Source organism: Lethenteron reissneri, chromosome 17 (assembly GCF_015708825.2).
Source record: "Lethenteron reissneri isolate LAM-NWPU_2019-01 chromosome 17, ASM1570882v1, whole genome shotgun sequence".
Taxonomy (NCBI): domain Eukaryota; kingdom Metazoa; phylum Chordata; class Hyperoartia; order Petromyzontiformes; family Petromyzontidae; genus Lethenteron; species Lethenteron reissneri.
The window spans coordinates 4,424,310-4,438,123 of NC_083795.1; the positions used below are offsets into that span (position 1 = coordinate 4,424,310).

Consider the following 13,814-nt stretch of genomic DNA (forward strand, 5'->3'; position numbering starts at 1 on the left):
TCCGCAGGAATGTGTTACGACACTGAATGAGCAAGCTTTCAACGAAAGGTATGGGGGGAATTGATTAATTATTTCACTTAGGAGCAGGTCAATCTCTCATGACATGCAGTTACTAATTAGCAGGAGCTGCCTGTAGCGTTTAATACGTTTAAATCGGTACAATGTTATCTGCTCCTATGAGGCCGTGAAATATGTTGAGACATTATGAAAGAAATACACATTTGCGCGCGTTACATTTTTTTACTTTGCTTAATATGCACATAGCCAGCCATTCTATATTATAAGGGTTGTCCTGACAACCGGCACAACCATATCTTTATGCCTTTGGAATTGTATTTCTTAGCATGGACGTAGAGCAATGGCTTCTTCACTCTGACATTGAGAGGAAAGATTTGTTCCTTGTTTATTGCCGTTGCTGTGCCAAAACGTCGCGGCTGAAGAATTTAGCTAAATGTAGCGAGGGGGCAAGCTTTGGGGGTGGGTGCACAGCATTCAGAATCCCATGCGTGTGGGCATAGTTCAGGGGCTCCCAGCGACCTCCCACTGCTGGGCTCGCAGCGGCACAGCCAGAAAGCAACACAGCACACGTTACGGGTGTTGATAGTCATCTAGTTTCAGGCAATTCTATAACAACAACAAAACTCATATTCTTGGTTCTTTCGGTAAAGTCACGTAGAAGGAAAATAATAAAATGATAAAAATAAAACATGATAAAATAATTCTCACGACGTTTCGGCCATAACACAGCGTCTGAATGATCATTCAGACGCTGATCATTCAGACGCTGTCTTTCAGACAGACCTGTTCTTCACCTGAGGACGGCTGCTTGCGTTGTGGCCGAAACGTCGTGAGAATTATTTTATTATATGTAATTATTTTATTATTTTATTATTTCCCTTCTACGTGACTTTACCGAAAGAACCAAGAAGATGAATCCCTGCAGTCACGAAAGCTTTAAATCGAAAAACAACAAAACTTTCCTATTTGTTTTATTTGATTTTACCAGGTAAGGTCCACTGAGCTAAACTGTATAGCTCTTTTTCAGAAGTGACCTGGCCACAAATGATAGCTCAACGAAGTGGCTTATCATCATGTGGAAATTTATAGCGGCCAAATACGTTTAAACGCACACGTTGATTCTAAATGTGGAGGGAAAAACCGATGGACCCGGACAAAAATGCACACTACTCGTGATGTGTTTTTGTGGAGCATTATGGATAATAAAACAAATAAATAGACTTACATTTGTCTCTTCGCGTATACATGAAATCGATTTAATTCACTGGTCTGCGGCCTTCAAGACGTACATTGTATTATCTAGCAGCATGTATTTAAGCAAATATTGGCCTGGTTCTCACTGACTAGATTCCATCAGCAGAGTCAGCCTTGTTAAACAAATACTGCTGGGTTCTCAAATGTTATTGGCCAGGTTTATATATATTCACAGTGGGGCACTGTTCAGGGAAAAGAAAAATATTGAAATACTATACAGTATATATTAAATCATTCTACACTGTATTGGTGAATTATGGGGAATTAAACATCATGGAGATAATCCACATCGTGGTTTTTTTGCTTTTATTATTGTTATTTTTTTTATTTTATCTTATTATTTTTATTATTATATTTTTTTGTTTTCTATTTGCGTGACTTTACCGAAAGAACCAAGAATATAAGACAATCCACTGTGATGAAATGTTGCAAATGGGAACATATATTTGTATTTTTAAACAATATGTGTCAAATATTCGTAAACTGGCTCCACAGACCACTCTCCATCCCCGCGTTACCGTTGTGCGTGCTGCCCGGATCCCTGGATGAAAAGCGCTACAATCATAACAAGCTGCACCTGTGCACGGCTCGCATGTTCTGTCAAACCTTGACAAGAGAGAATTCATCAATGCCCGCATGCAACAACGGAAGCCACGGGCTCTTCAATTAGCGACGAGTGCCACACCAACCTGCTTTGTGCACAGGTGTGGATACCAATCATCGCGAAGTGCACAGCGCAACCCGATGGTGTTGCTTTCTGTTATAGGCAAAGGTCTCCCCCGACTGTTGGGGCCAGTGCTGTTAGCGAGCACTCCATGGGGGCCGGCATGGCACGCGAGAGGGCGGTGGGTGACCAGCGTCACGCCCGGCCGCATTTGTCTCCCGAGCGGCGAAATGTACACACCGCACCAGGTACCCATTTGAGGCTGAGTCGACCCAAGGCAGGCACCCAGTGAAAGTGACCTGCAAATATTGCCTGAGTCGCTCACATCACCCTCAATGGCTATTCATTCCTGCAACAGTCGATTTGTGCGCCTGCCAAAGCGCCAGCTCGACTGACTGCAACGAGCCCAGGTGTCAGGGCGCTGTCATCACCGGCACTCAACCATGGGAGCGCATCACACCTGCGCCTCGCATTCACTCACCTCTGCCTGACTCCGCCGCTACCCACAGCGCAACGCCTGCTTAGCAGGCTCTGGTCACTCTGGGCCACCGGGCAGCAGAGGCCACATTCACAAGAAGCAACATTTGGTGTTCTTAAATTTCGAAACGTCGTGAGAATTATTTTATTATGTTTTCTTTTTTTTCTTTTGTTATTTCCATTCTACGTGACTTTACCGAAAGAACCAAGAAGATTTGGTGTTCTTGTAGAAGTTCTCACAGCATACCACGCTCTATATATGAAGACCGCCCTCAAGTTGTGTCCATTTCAGAGGCCGCGTTGGTTTGGCCGTGGCGAGGGATGCAATTTGATTTCCGTTGTTGTTGTTGTTGGCATCATGGTCATGGAAGGCAAGGGGCTGTGGCGTTAGTCCGTCCTTCTCCTCATGCCAGAAATCAAGTCACTGAAGTAGTTTTTTTTCTCACTTCAAAGAAAAACTCACCGACAGAGTTGATCCGCATGTCCCCATGCCGTGCTCAATTATAACGCCACACTCAGGGTTTCTCCCACAGACAACATTTAATGAACCGTACTATGAAATGAGTGGAATTTTGAAACCCACAGTAATTGGGAGAACATCATTATCCATTCCCGAGCATATTGTTGGCCAATCCTAGCCCAGCCGTGCAGACCACCGCGGCGTCACCGTCAGAATGTTCCTAATTCTGTTAGAAAAGCCCCTCAAAAGAAGAAACCTCCACAGCCATGATGCGTGTGGCTTCTCCGATTGGTTCGATCATCTCCAGGATAGAAGCCCGAACAGTAGAATCTGGAAGAAAAAAAAGATGTTATCACAGGAGTTGGATTGTTGGTGCAATTAGACTTGTGGTTTGAATAATGACATTTGCTCCTTTCTGGACGTGAGGCTCAAATTTGCCACAGCTTCTAACGTTACATGAAATGCAGCGCTTGTGCACACATCACAACCGCCTAGCAAACTGAACCCGACTCCAAAATGAACCTTTCCTCATTATGATAGCGGCACGAAGCTGTGCATAGAAACAAACCCAGACGGCGGTCGGCAGTAACGCCCAGAGTGCTATTACATGGTAATTGCTGTAATTACGTGTGACTACTGTAATTACCCAACAATTACCAGGACAAAGCTCGTTACTTAGCAATTACATCGCTGTTACTATGTAATTATCTCGTGAAATATATATTCATACAAGCATTACTTTTAACCAAAATGGAAAAATCCAATCCGTCCCTGCAGCCCCCCCTCCCTGCCCGCCCCCCAAAGCTCTTGGCCAGCCGTACCCCCATTTAAAAAGCACCCCGGAGCTCCCCGATGCAGTTTTGCGCACTCGCTAGCCAGGTGACATCCGTGCAAATCTGCAGTGGCATTGGAGGGCGGACGCTGTTGAATTGGACCAACGTTTATTTTCTCTCGTGCACCCGAACAACTGGGCATCAAGGCTCTTCGTGCACCATGGAAGTTGGGAATGGGCAATTTTCACCGCGGCGACCGATTGAAGGCGCATGGGATCTGGCCATGACCTCCGCCAGGCCCAAGAGACCCAGGGAAGTGCGAGACATGTGGAGGGCGTTCAGCCAGGAGGCCGCTGCGGGAGACGGCGTGGCCACCGCGCATCACATCGCCACCGACCACGTGGTGTTCGGTCGCACGCGTGGAAATCAGGAGGGCAAAGGTGTGGAGGTGTCCATGTCAAGCTATTCTGCAGAGCTTTCCCATGCTGCAAGGACTGGTGGTAGGTGTACTGTGTTCACCTGCGTTGTATGGAGTGGGGTGTGTGGTTGGGTTGTGTTTTAACACTTCTAGTGCTGTAGTGCTACTTGGTGCTGTGATTTCCATGTTGCAAATGCTGGTGTGGAGACTGTGGTGCTGGGATATGCGGGTTTATTTTTTCGTGTATTTTCTCTGCCGGCCGTTCGCTGGCATTGATTGTCACGTTCTTGCAGGGTCGTACCCAATCACTGGTGTCGTTTCCTCAAACATAATCTGACCATCTATATCATCCAGCCCATGACTTATTTGGGTGCTATTTACTGCAACTAGCGTTCGTCAGAAATATCATTTTCATCACACCTCTCACAATGGCTGAAATAAGCCCCACCTATATAAACCTACGTTAACTTAAAATCAAAAGATGACACATAGGTGAAAATGACATGAGAGCTTAAGCAACACATGGGAACTGTTCCAGGCTGTATAAAAGTAGGAAAATAAAGGGTTTGCTAAACTTACACAATTACACTCAATGGTAATCACCCGTGCCGTTTTTAGGACGTATAATGAAATCATGGACACGTAATGCCCACACGTTTGGCAGCGAAGAACATTGCCACATCTCCGCAATCTGAAATAGGCGCGCGCAAGAAAAAAAAGGACCGCTCAAGCAATCGGCGCGTTCATGAGACAGGGTCAGAGTATGCAGGGGCTTCTGCTGAGCGTGCCGGGAGCCTGCGCGGTTACTGCCGATGCCACATTGAGCTTCGATCATTCGTGCCCACGGGATGGGTTGACGGCCCCCTTTTTGGTTCCAATATTTGGCCCACTCGCTTTAAAAGAAGTAAATAATAATAATTAACACGAGAGAGAAAAAAACCCCGATCCCAGCACTAGTCTGTGTAAGCGATGAGAAACGCGTCAGGGAGAAAGGGCGAGCACGCTGGAAACTAATACGGGTTAAACGTACTCGCTAATGAAGCAGATTTATTCATGTGGGCAGGTAAAAGGCGAGATTTTTTTGTTCACCTCTATTTAGCCAGGTAAAAATAATAAAACGTGGAGGTTAAAAACCTCTTTCGCGAGGGGGGACCAGGCATGCGAGGCACGAAGGGAAGGCCGCAAGGCGCGCGGGGTCACGATCGTGCCTTTCGCCGTCTACGAATCACCTTTTGCGTGTACCATTAGCAGGGCTTCGTTTGTTGTTGTTGAAGGTATTTCTTTATTCTCATGTCCGATGTGTGGTACATTCCAACAACAACAATAAACACACAGTCTGGCGCGACAGGTCGTCCGCGTCCTAATTTACAGGGCTCGTTCTGGAGATGTCACAGGGTTGGCTGAACTTTTTCTTAAACGAACACGCGAGGAGTGGGACCAGACGAGGCGGTGAGGGTGGGGGAAGCGCTCATATAATTGGGGTGGGGGGGGGCAGGTCGGGGGGGGGCTAAGATACGGGAGGCCTAGGAGCCGCGCATGTTGACTGGGAGGAGACCTCACTCTGTTCACTCGGCGTCTGTCCTGGTGACACTGGGCCTGACGGTCTCAGATGTGAGGAGGGTTAACATGGGTTGTTCCCGAATGGATGCCACGTGCTTTTAAAGTCTGCCTCCTCTCCTTTCAGCACGCATCCCAGGTGGTCCAGAGAGGCTCACCGAACTGTTTTTCAGCGCTCAGCCCCCAACAACTCCAGGTGAAATTGAGCCTTGACTATTAAGTCCACTCACGTTGAGTAATGCGTTCCTCATCGTTAGATCACAGCCAATTAGAAAGGGTTGTTACGCAAACAAATACGTGGCAATTAGTTACTACTTCACATTCATATTTACGCGATCTAACCCATAAAATGTTTTTTATGATGGACAACATAATAATATATAGGGTGCCACGCTGGCGAGATGTTAACTACCTCGCCTGGTATACAGGAGGTCGTGGGTTCGATCACAACCCTGACGCCTGTTCATTTGGAGTTTGCACGTTCTCCCCGTGGTCACGTGGATATTTCCCTCCAAATTTAGAATCAAAGAATCAACACATCACGCGTTTGTAGTATTTGACTGCTCTAAATTTCCACGTGATGATGATGAGCCACTTCGTTGAGCTTGCGGTCAGATCGCTTCTGACAAAAGAGCAATATAGCTCAGTGGCCCTTCCCTGGAAAGAATGATAATAAAAATAACACTGGTCAACACACTTTTCTGGCATAAGGTATTCCAAGGGTTTTAAGGTAATTTTGGGGTGCTGATTCCAAATCTGGCATCAGTTTTTGTCTATCACATCAGCTTTTTGAGATATCAAATATTGCATTTTTAATAAAAACTGCAGAAGAAAAATAGTAAATAAATGTGGATATCTACATAAAATGATATTATAAACACACTATCTTAAAAATACAGCACCATATTTTTACACTAAAGCAGTCACTGACTCGCAACAACTTGCAATCATAAGTGACAGAGTTCATTTCTGGCAAAATCAATGAAAATGGGGTATGCTGATAGCATAAAAATGATGTGATAGAGCAAATCTGAGATCAGATTTGGAATCAGCACCCTGAAACTAGTCTAAAACAGCTGCAAAAGTCCAGGCCAGAAAAAAATGTTTTTTTTTTTGACCAGTGTAATAAAACATTACTGGTCGCGAAAGCCTACGCGTTGAACGTGTTCCGCCCGTCCGACAGACGTCGTGGAGCGTCCTGGCTCGCTGCTGCACGCGGAGGTGCTGCGGAGGGAGCTGGAGGTGGCGAGGCACCGCATCGCCGTGCTGGAGAGAAGCAACAAGCACCTGCAGGCAGACAAGGAGTTCCTACAGAGCGTGCTCAGCAAAGGAGGCGAGCCGCTCACGTCTCGGTGGAAATCCACAAAAAGCCGGTCGCTCCGCTCCTTGGACGTTGCCCACTATTTGTCGCAGTAATGTACGTGTGGACACGCGGAGAGAGAGCGAGAGAGAGCCCTTGGTCAATCCACTGCTGGATGAGGGCCATCCCCACGTCGTGGAGGTCGTGGGGGATTTGACCATACTTCACCCCACTGGCCAGTGCCGATTGGTGAAGGCAGGGAGCATAGAGTAGTACAATACAATTTAGCTTTTTTCCTGCAGCGTCATGTTCTGCTCGTAATTTAGCCTATAAGACACCAGCCGTGCGTGGCACTCACCCATGCAATCTATACAGGCGCAATCTTCCATGATCTCACAAGATCGGGTGCATACATTGCAGGTCATTGGGTCATAGATCTTACATTCATAGGTATCATGGTTTAACATGTGTGTATTTATGCTTTGTCCTCATGCTCTCCTCTTGTTATAAATATTCATGTTTTACGTTGGGGTATGGTCGGTAGTGAAAGACAACGTTAATGTGTCATGCACCCTTCTTTTGAGCAGTATTCACTGACACAAACGGGCCTCCCGTAAAGAGTGTCACAGGCACAGTATATCCATCTTGACGCAGCTGTCCAGTTAAAAGTAACAACTTTCGAACTTTAATCGAAAGGAACAGGTAAACGCTACTGAACCCAAATATGCAAATTCAGATAATTTGTTTAATTCAAAACAAACTGCAGGTTTGTGAGAAGTGTTTCCCCACCCCCACCATCCCCCCCAAATAAAAACAAAAATAAGCACGCATATAAACACTGTTGGCAAATTTGCGTAGTGCGCACAGAGGGACAGTGAATCGGCGCGCGCACAGCTCACAGAAGTGCCCCCATTGACCACGCGGCGCGTCGCGTTGGCACGCGGGACGCTTCGAAAATTGAAAAAGTGTGCACGTGACTGCCTCGGCTCACGGCTGGGCACGCTCCCAACGAAAACAGCAGCACGCGAAGTGAGGGCTCACCTCTCCCCCGCTCTGTCACCCAAGATGGCCAACAACACGTGCCATTGTGTACGCCGCAACACAAGACGATTATCTCGTAACCCAGTCCCGGCCCTTCTTTTTTTTCTTTTTGGGACTGGTTCGCCAAAGGGCACGTAGGCTCGCAAACTCGCGGGCATTTTAGTTTCCCCGTGGCTCAGGAGCTTTCCGTCAAGAAGCGTATTGCGCACTTTTCAAACAACCGCAGGAATTTAGTCGGGCGGCCGTTGCGTGCGGCTGGCCTGCAGAGAGGGTTTTTTCTGTCTTTTTTGTTGTTGTTGTTGTGGCAGGTTTTTGACATCGAGAACTATGGCACGTGCGCAACTTGCCCTCTCTTACCCTCCTTGAACTGATTAATTTTCTGATTAACTCGGCACGCTCACTGCTCCGCACGTTGTCGTGACGAGTAACATGTAACCCGACGACGGGTCGATGTGAAGCGGCGTGTTAGAATGCGCCGCTCAGCCAAAACTTTGCTTTTTTTGTTTGGCGACTGCCACGATGCTGGGACATGCGCAAAATAATCGCCTCTCCCCTGGTGCCGGTTACCCCAAACCAGGATGAGATGAAGCACAACTCACAGAGATCATCGTACAGCCTCTGATCTGACCAATACCTTCCAATTCCCCCAGCTCGCGGCGTGCTTGCTGGCACAGAGCATGGCACATCTAAAAAAACCCAAATTTGAAAAAACTGTTGGGTGGGGAGAGAAGCCAATGGAGCCTAGCGATATGGCAGAATAGCTACCTCCTGCTGTTAGGGCTGGACAATCGGGCTTAGAGAACAGGCCAAGAAAAACCGTTAAATTTAGATTTAACAACAGCAAAGTCACAGAATATTAGTACAAGGAGAAAGACAATATATGCGGCCAATCCCGTGCAATAATAGGCCTTTTTGGCTTAGAACAAGAGAAGAAGAAGCCATGATGCTAGCTGGCCATGAACATCTCACTGCGACACTCGCCATGTGAGGTGTAGCCAGCTTGAACACATCTGCCCGCGGTGGCACATGCCTGCGATCCAGCGCTTTGGAGGCAAGGGTTGGTGCATCGCGTAGGTTTGTGAAATTCCCAAACCTGCTGGGCTGTGAGATGCCAATTAATGGAAGTACAGTAATTTAATTATTTGCATCTTTCCGTGTGGAGCTTTGGGTATTATCTCCTTGTATGCAAGGGTCTTCTCCAGGTATTATGGTTTCCTCCCAAGTACCATTAGATGATCGCTCAATCTGGCCAAACTGACCACAATGAACAAATAGTTTTGGGACTCAGTGATAATTTCATTGTTATTTAAGTGTCAAGTCCTGCGTGATAGCTCAAACAAGTGTTCTCCTTAGTGGTTTGTATTCCAAACAATACTGATCATCAGACTTTGGTACTCAATGTAGCTGAGAATCCAGTTGCAGACGTGACCATTGTGTTACCCTCTCTCTATATTACCTGCATAAGAATTAAAACCATGTCCATCAAGGCAAAACAATGTTCATGCTCAAATCTGAAATAAGCTAATTTAATTCAATACATACAGTCATTTGGTGGCCAGGCAGAAACCATCACCTCAATACACTTGAGAGCCCAGGTGGGTGGCTGCCTAGATATTGCCCTTGAGAAATCAGCGTGTCACATGCAAATGTGACGTTTCTAACTAGGACTCCTATCATAAAGAGAGGGTCTTTGCCTGTACAATCGTAGTTCACCAGCATTGAATCAAGCAAGGCTGACTGTTCATGAGACACTGTTGAAAACAGTCCAGAGTTTGCTTGTCTTAAATCAATACTGCTGAAATGATGCACTCCCAGAATTATGTGCGGCTCATGGGTTCCGCAAAAGATACTTTTGTATTTTTACGTGGAGAGACGGAGATGTGATGGAGACATTGTCCGGTTGTTGCTTTTGTTGTGTCGAACATTAGCTCAATGCTCTGACCATTCAGCCACCCAACCACCTTATCATCTTTTCGTTGTTGTTGTTGTTGTGCGCATGGATTGTTTCAGGGGAGAGATCAAGCTGCAACAAGGCCCCGCTGACAAATCGGCGCCGTCCCACAGCGGACGCCGAAGCGTCGCCGCCACCGTCGCCTGGCGACTCACACAGCAGTTCCTCCTCAGACACGGCCGACGGAACGGACCCAGAGGCAGGCCGACACGCGTTCCCTCCAGGGAACTACCACCGAGGCTGCAGGAAGGCGAGCAAGGGGGGCTGTGGGAAGGAAGGCTTACGCAAGGGCATCCGAGGCGAGTGCTTGGATAGATGCCATGAACTTGTGAAATTCGTTTTGAATCAGTCGACCTTTCGGACTAGATGTGCACCGTGTGTGTGTGTGTGTATTTTTTTGTGTAGCTGGGCTGCGGAGGTAATCAACTTGGATTAAGGTCATACAAGGCCTCATTGTATGTACAGGGATACTGTTTCCCATATATATAAAATATTACGCGACTGCCTTATATTAATAAGCGCAATTAAAGAAAAGCCACTGCCCAATAATTCACCTAGTCCAGTATATGATGTATTTTATTTCCTTTCAGGCAGTGTTCATGGCAAATATTGAGTTTTGTTATTTGTACTTCTGATCCACTACCAATGCAGCACTACATATTAACATATTAACCCTTTCCCATTCGATGACGTACGTGTATCTATATGTACTTCATCAGAACGGAATCGGAAGAAAAACTTAAATAAAATAACTTTTCCAGTACGTCTACAGGCCAGGAAGAGCATGGATGTGCTCGTAATAGCCCAGTGCATCTTTCTGAATGCTCTCTCGTATCATCGCAACAGTAAAGTCGGTGGAGGACGTCGTCTGGCGCTACAAGAAGGTGCTGTCGGTGTACCAGAAGACGAGGAGCGTGAAGCGTGCTTGCGAGAAGATGAACGTTGACAGGAACACCATTGCCCTCACGGCCCCCATCGTGGACCTGGAGGTCGTGTCGCCCGGCCTGTACGCCGCCGTGGGGCCGTACGACGGGCGGACGGAACGCCTGCTCGACTTCTCCCGCCGGTGCTGGCACGCCATGGACGAGGAGACGCGCGTGAACGTCGACAAGATGAAGGCCGAGGGGAAGCTGCTGCCCATCAGCTACAAGTTCAAGCGAATGGCTCCACAACTGGCTCCACAGGCTCCACAGTGATCGGGGTCCATCTCCCGGGCCTTCTGGGCCAAACTACTTTTTGGAAATGTACGAGATTTCGTTCATGAAATTTTTAACTAAAAATCTACTCTCATGCCCTCCAGTGTGGTCTAGTTTGCAGGGAAGGACATTTATTTCTTAGGTGGGGTCAACTGTTTTATTTAGTTTTCACCATACACCAGGGAATGTCACAGGTAGTGTGCGGTCAAATGATAATCACGCTGTCCCATCATCTGTACAACGGACTCTAAAATCTATGTGTGTGGAGTTTTCAGAGTTTAACCATTCACATGCGTGGGTTGTCTCCTCCCACAAGCCACACACTCATTAAGTGAATCGACCAAACACCCTCATGTAGCAGAGCCCTCCTGAAAACAAGTCTGGAGACTCAATGAGGCGTTCCTGGATAAATACAATGTATTAGTATTATTACTATTGCTATATAAATATGCAAACATAATATTAACAAAAATGTTCCAGAGTTATAGAACCTAAAACTGTGTTTGCAGCAAACGACCAAGCTCTATATGGAAGCAGAGGAGATACGCTTTCCATTTGCACAAGAGGGCCCTCACGGTAAGGTGGTATTCCACTATTTGCCGAGCCAAAATAATGAAACTTTGGCTTCCTAAAATATATTATTATGGCTTAGAGCCAATAGTAACTGGCCAGAGAATGGGTTTAAAGCGTATTGTCGTACTCATTGCGCGTGGCGTGAGTGGCACGGCTCGGGTTCTGAAGTGGAAAAAATAACCTGGCGCCTCCTGAGGCGAGGTGGGCTTGCTCAGGACACAACTCGGGCGTGGTTCTGTTGTAAGGACAAAAAGAGATACAGGAGTTCGAAGGTCAAAAAAACCTGCCATCTAATTGTGTCTCTATTGTGTCGGGCAGTGCAGCCTCAGTCGAAATAAGAAACCAGGCTTTAAACAAAGTGCTGATGGAAAGAAAGGTCCTGCTAGAACGGTTCTGAATGGACCTGGGATTTGCTGATGCCCTCTACAATTCAGAGGAAGGGTTTCAAGGCACCATTTGTAAAAGATGCTCAACAAATAGAGAACATAAGATGTGGAGACTCTTGGCCTCCAGAGACCATAAAGGTTGCCTTTGATGATGATGATTCATGAAGAGCGAATAATTATGAAGGGTCAAACAGTGCATTAAAGTGTGGCAAACCATGACTAAATATTGAACCAGAGAGCACGTGTGGGGCTAATCAAGCTGTCTCATGGCCAAAGTCCCGTGCAAACATTAGATCTGATGAATGTTTGTGAGTAAAATATAGCACTCGGTGTGAAATTATCCATTATCTTGCTGTGTTCGTCAGTTTTCCGAAGAGGAATGTGATGCCAAGCTAACAAGGAATACGAAAACATCGCACAATTAAAAACACAACTTAACATAAACTAAAATATTGCAAGTTTAACAGCAAACATTAACAAATGTGGCTTACTTGCGTAAAAATAAATAGATGTTTAGAAAATATGACATGTTTATGCGGCCACTTCCTGGTGTCCCAACAGTAGTGATATAAACATTGTTGAGATAAAAAACAACTAGGAGCTGCTATCCACAGACCAATATAAATGTTCCAGCGTTCCCCTGCTCAAAATAACGACTGCCCTGTCACACAAACATAACATATTTATAGCTTTTAATATCGAGACATCAAATATCTTTTATGGGTAAGGGGGGGGGGTAATGACACATTGATGATCGCATTGCGCCGTCAACCCAGAAACCTGAGTTTGATTCCAGCCACGGCTAACATCAGTGGTGAGTGATATCTGAACGAGTCCTGATCACCATCCACTCTCTTCGCCAAGCCACACTCACCAGTGTGGTGAAGTATGAATAAATAATCCGCATACATTACACGGCGTTTGGAGACCTTCATCAAGCAATGGACTAACAAGGGGTTTTCATTATTACTGGAGCCAATCATTTTTTTTGATTGGAAATAGGTTTTCCCTTTTTTTCTGGCAACAAAACAGGTGTTAAGATGTTAAAACACCAATCTGAAACCTTTTACAAGGAATCATGTTACTGCATTAACCACAATATGCAGACATGATTCCTTGTAAAAGGTTTAAATTTGGTGTTTTAACATCTTAACACCTGTTTTGTTGCCAGAAAAAAGGGGAAAAACTATTCTCATATTTTGTTACTGGCAAAGGAGGTCCCATGATGATATATGTTGTATTGCTTGCTAAATGCATTTCTGATTTACTACATCGGCTCTGCAACCGTCCAACAGTGGTGATCCACACGCTGAATGCTAACAATTGTAGCCTTTGTGCCCCATGTACCTCCAAGGAGCAAATTGCCACGTCAAGTGTAATGTCAAGAAGTCATCTTGGCCAATGCTGCTGATGCTGCCACAATCGATAAATTAACGTTCCTTCGTCAAACTATTGCTGGATTAGTAATGTGGGTTGTCTGACTATACTTTGCCATTCTGATCGGTGCACATTGGTGAGTTGGGGGCCCAGGACCCGGTTTAGATATTTGCCGAGGTGGAAAATCGAACACGGGCCACCAGGTTCTCAGTGCAATGTGCCTCAGCTCACCCCCTTACGTCATACATTACAAGGAAGCACCTTTTGAAAATATCTGACCAATGGTGGTAAAGTATAAAATGCACTACTTACTTTGTTGGTCATGTTATATCTGGGCTAATTCATTGACGTTACAGGCTGACTTCAAGG

The 13,814-nt window shown here is 46.1% G+C and overlaps 1 protein-coding gene across 1 annotated transcript; it reads left to right on the forward strand.

Annotated features, from left to right (window-relative positions):
* The first annotated feature begins 3,929 nt into the window (after positions 1 to 3,929).
* On the forward strand, positions 3,930 to 11,266 carry CCDC106 (coiled-coil domain containing 106). The gene is made up of 5 exons (XM_061552673.1): positions 3,930 to 4,146; positions 5,749 to 5,817; positions 6,805 to 6,954; positions 9,973 to 10,212; positions 10,760 to 11,266. Exons 1-5 carry the CDS (start codon positions 3,930 to 3,932, stop codon positions 11,107 to 11,109), a joined length of 1,026 nt encoding a protein of 341 aa, XP_061408657.1. The 3' UTR covers positions 11,110 to 11,266.
* Positions 11,267 to 13,814: the final 2,548 nt, after the last annotated feature.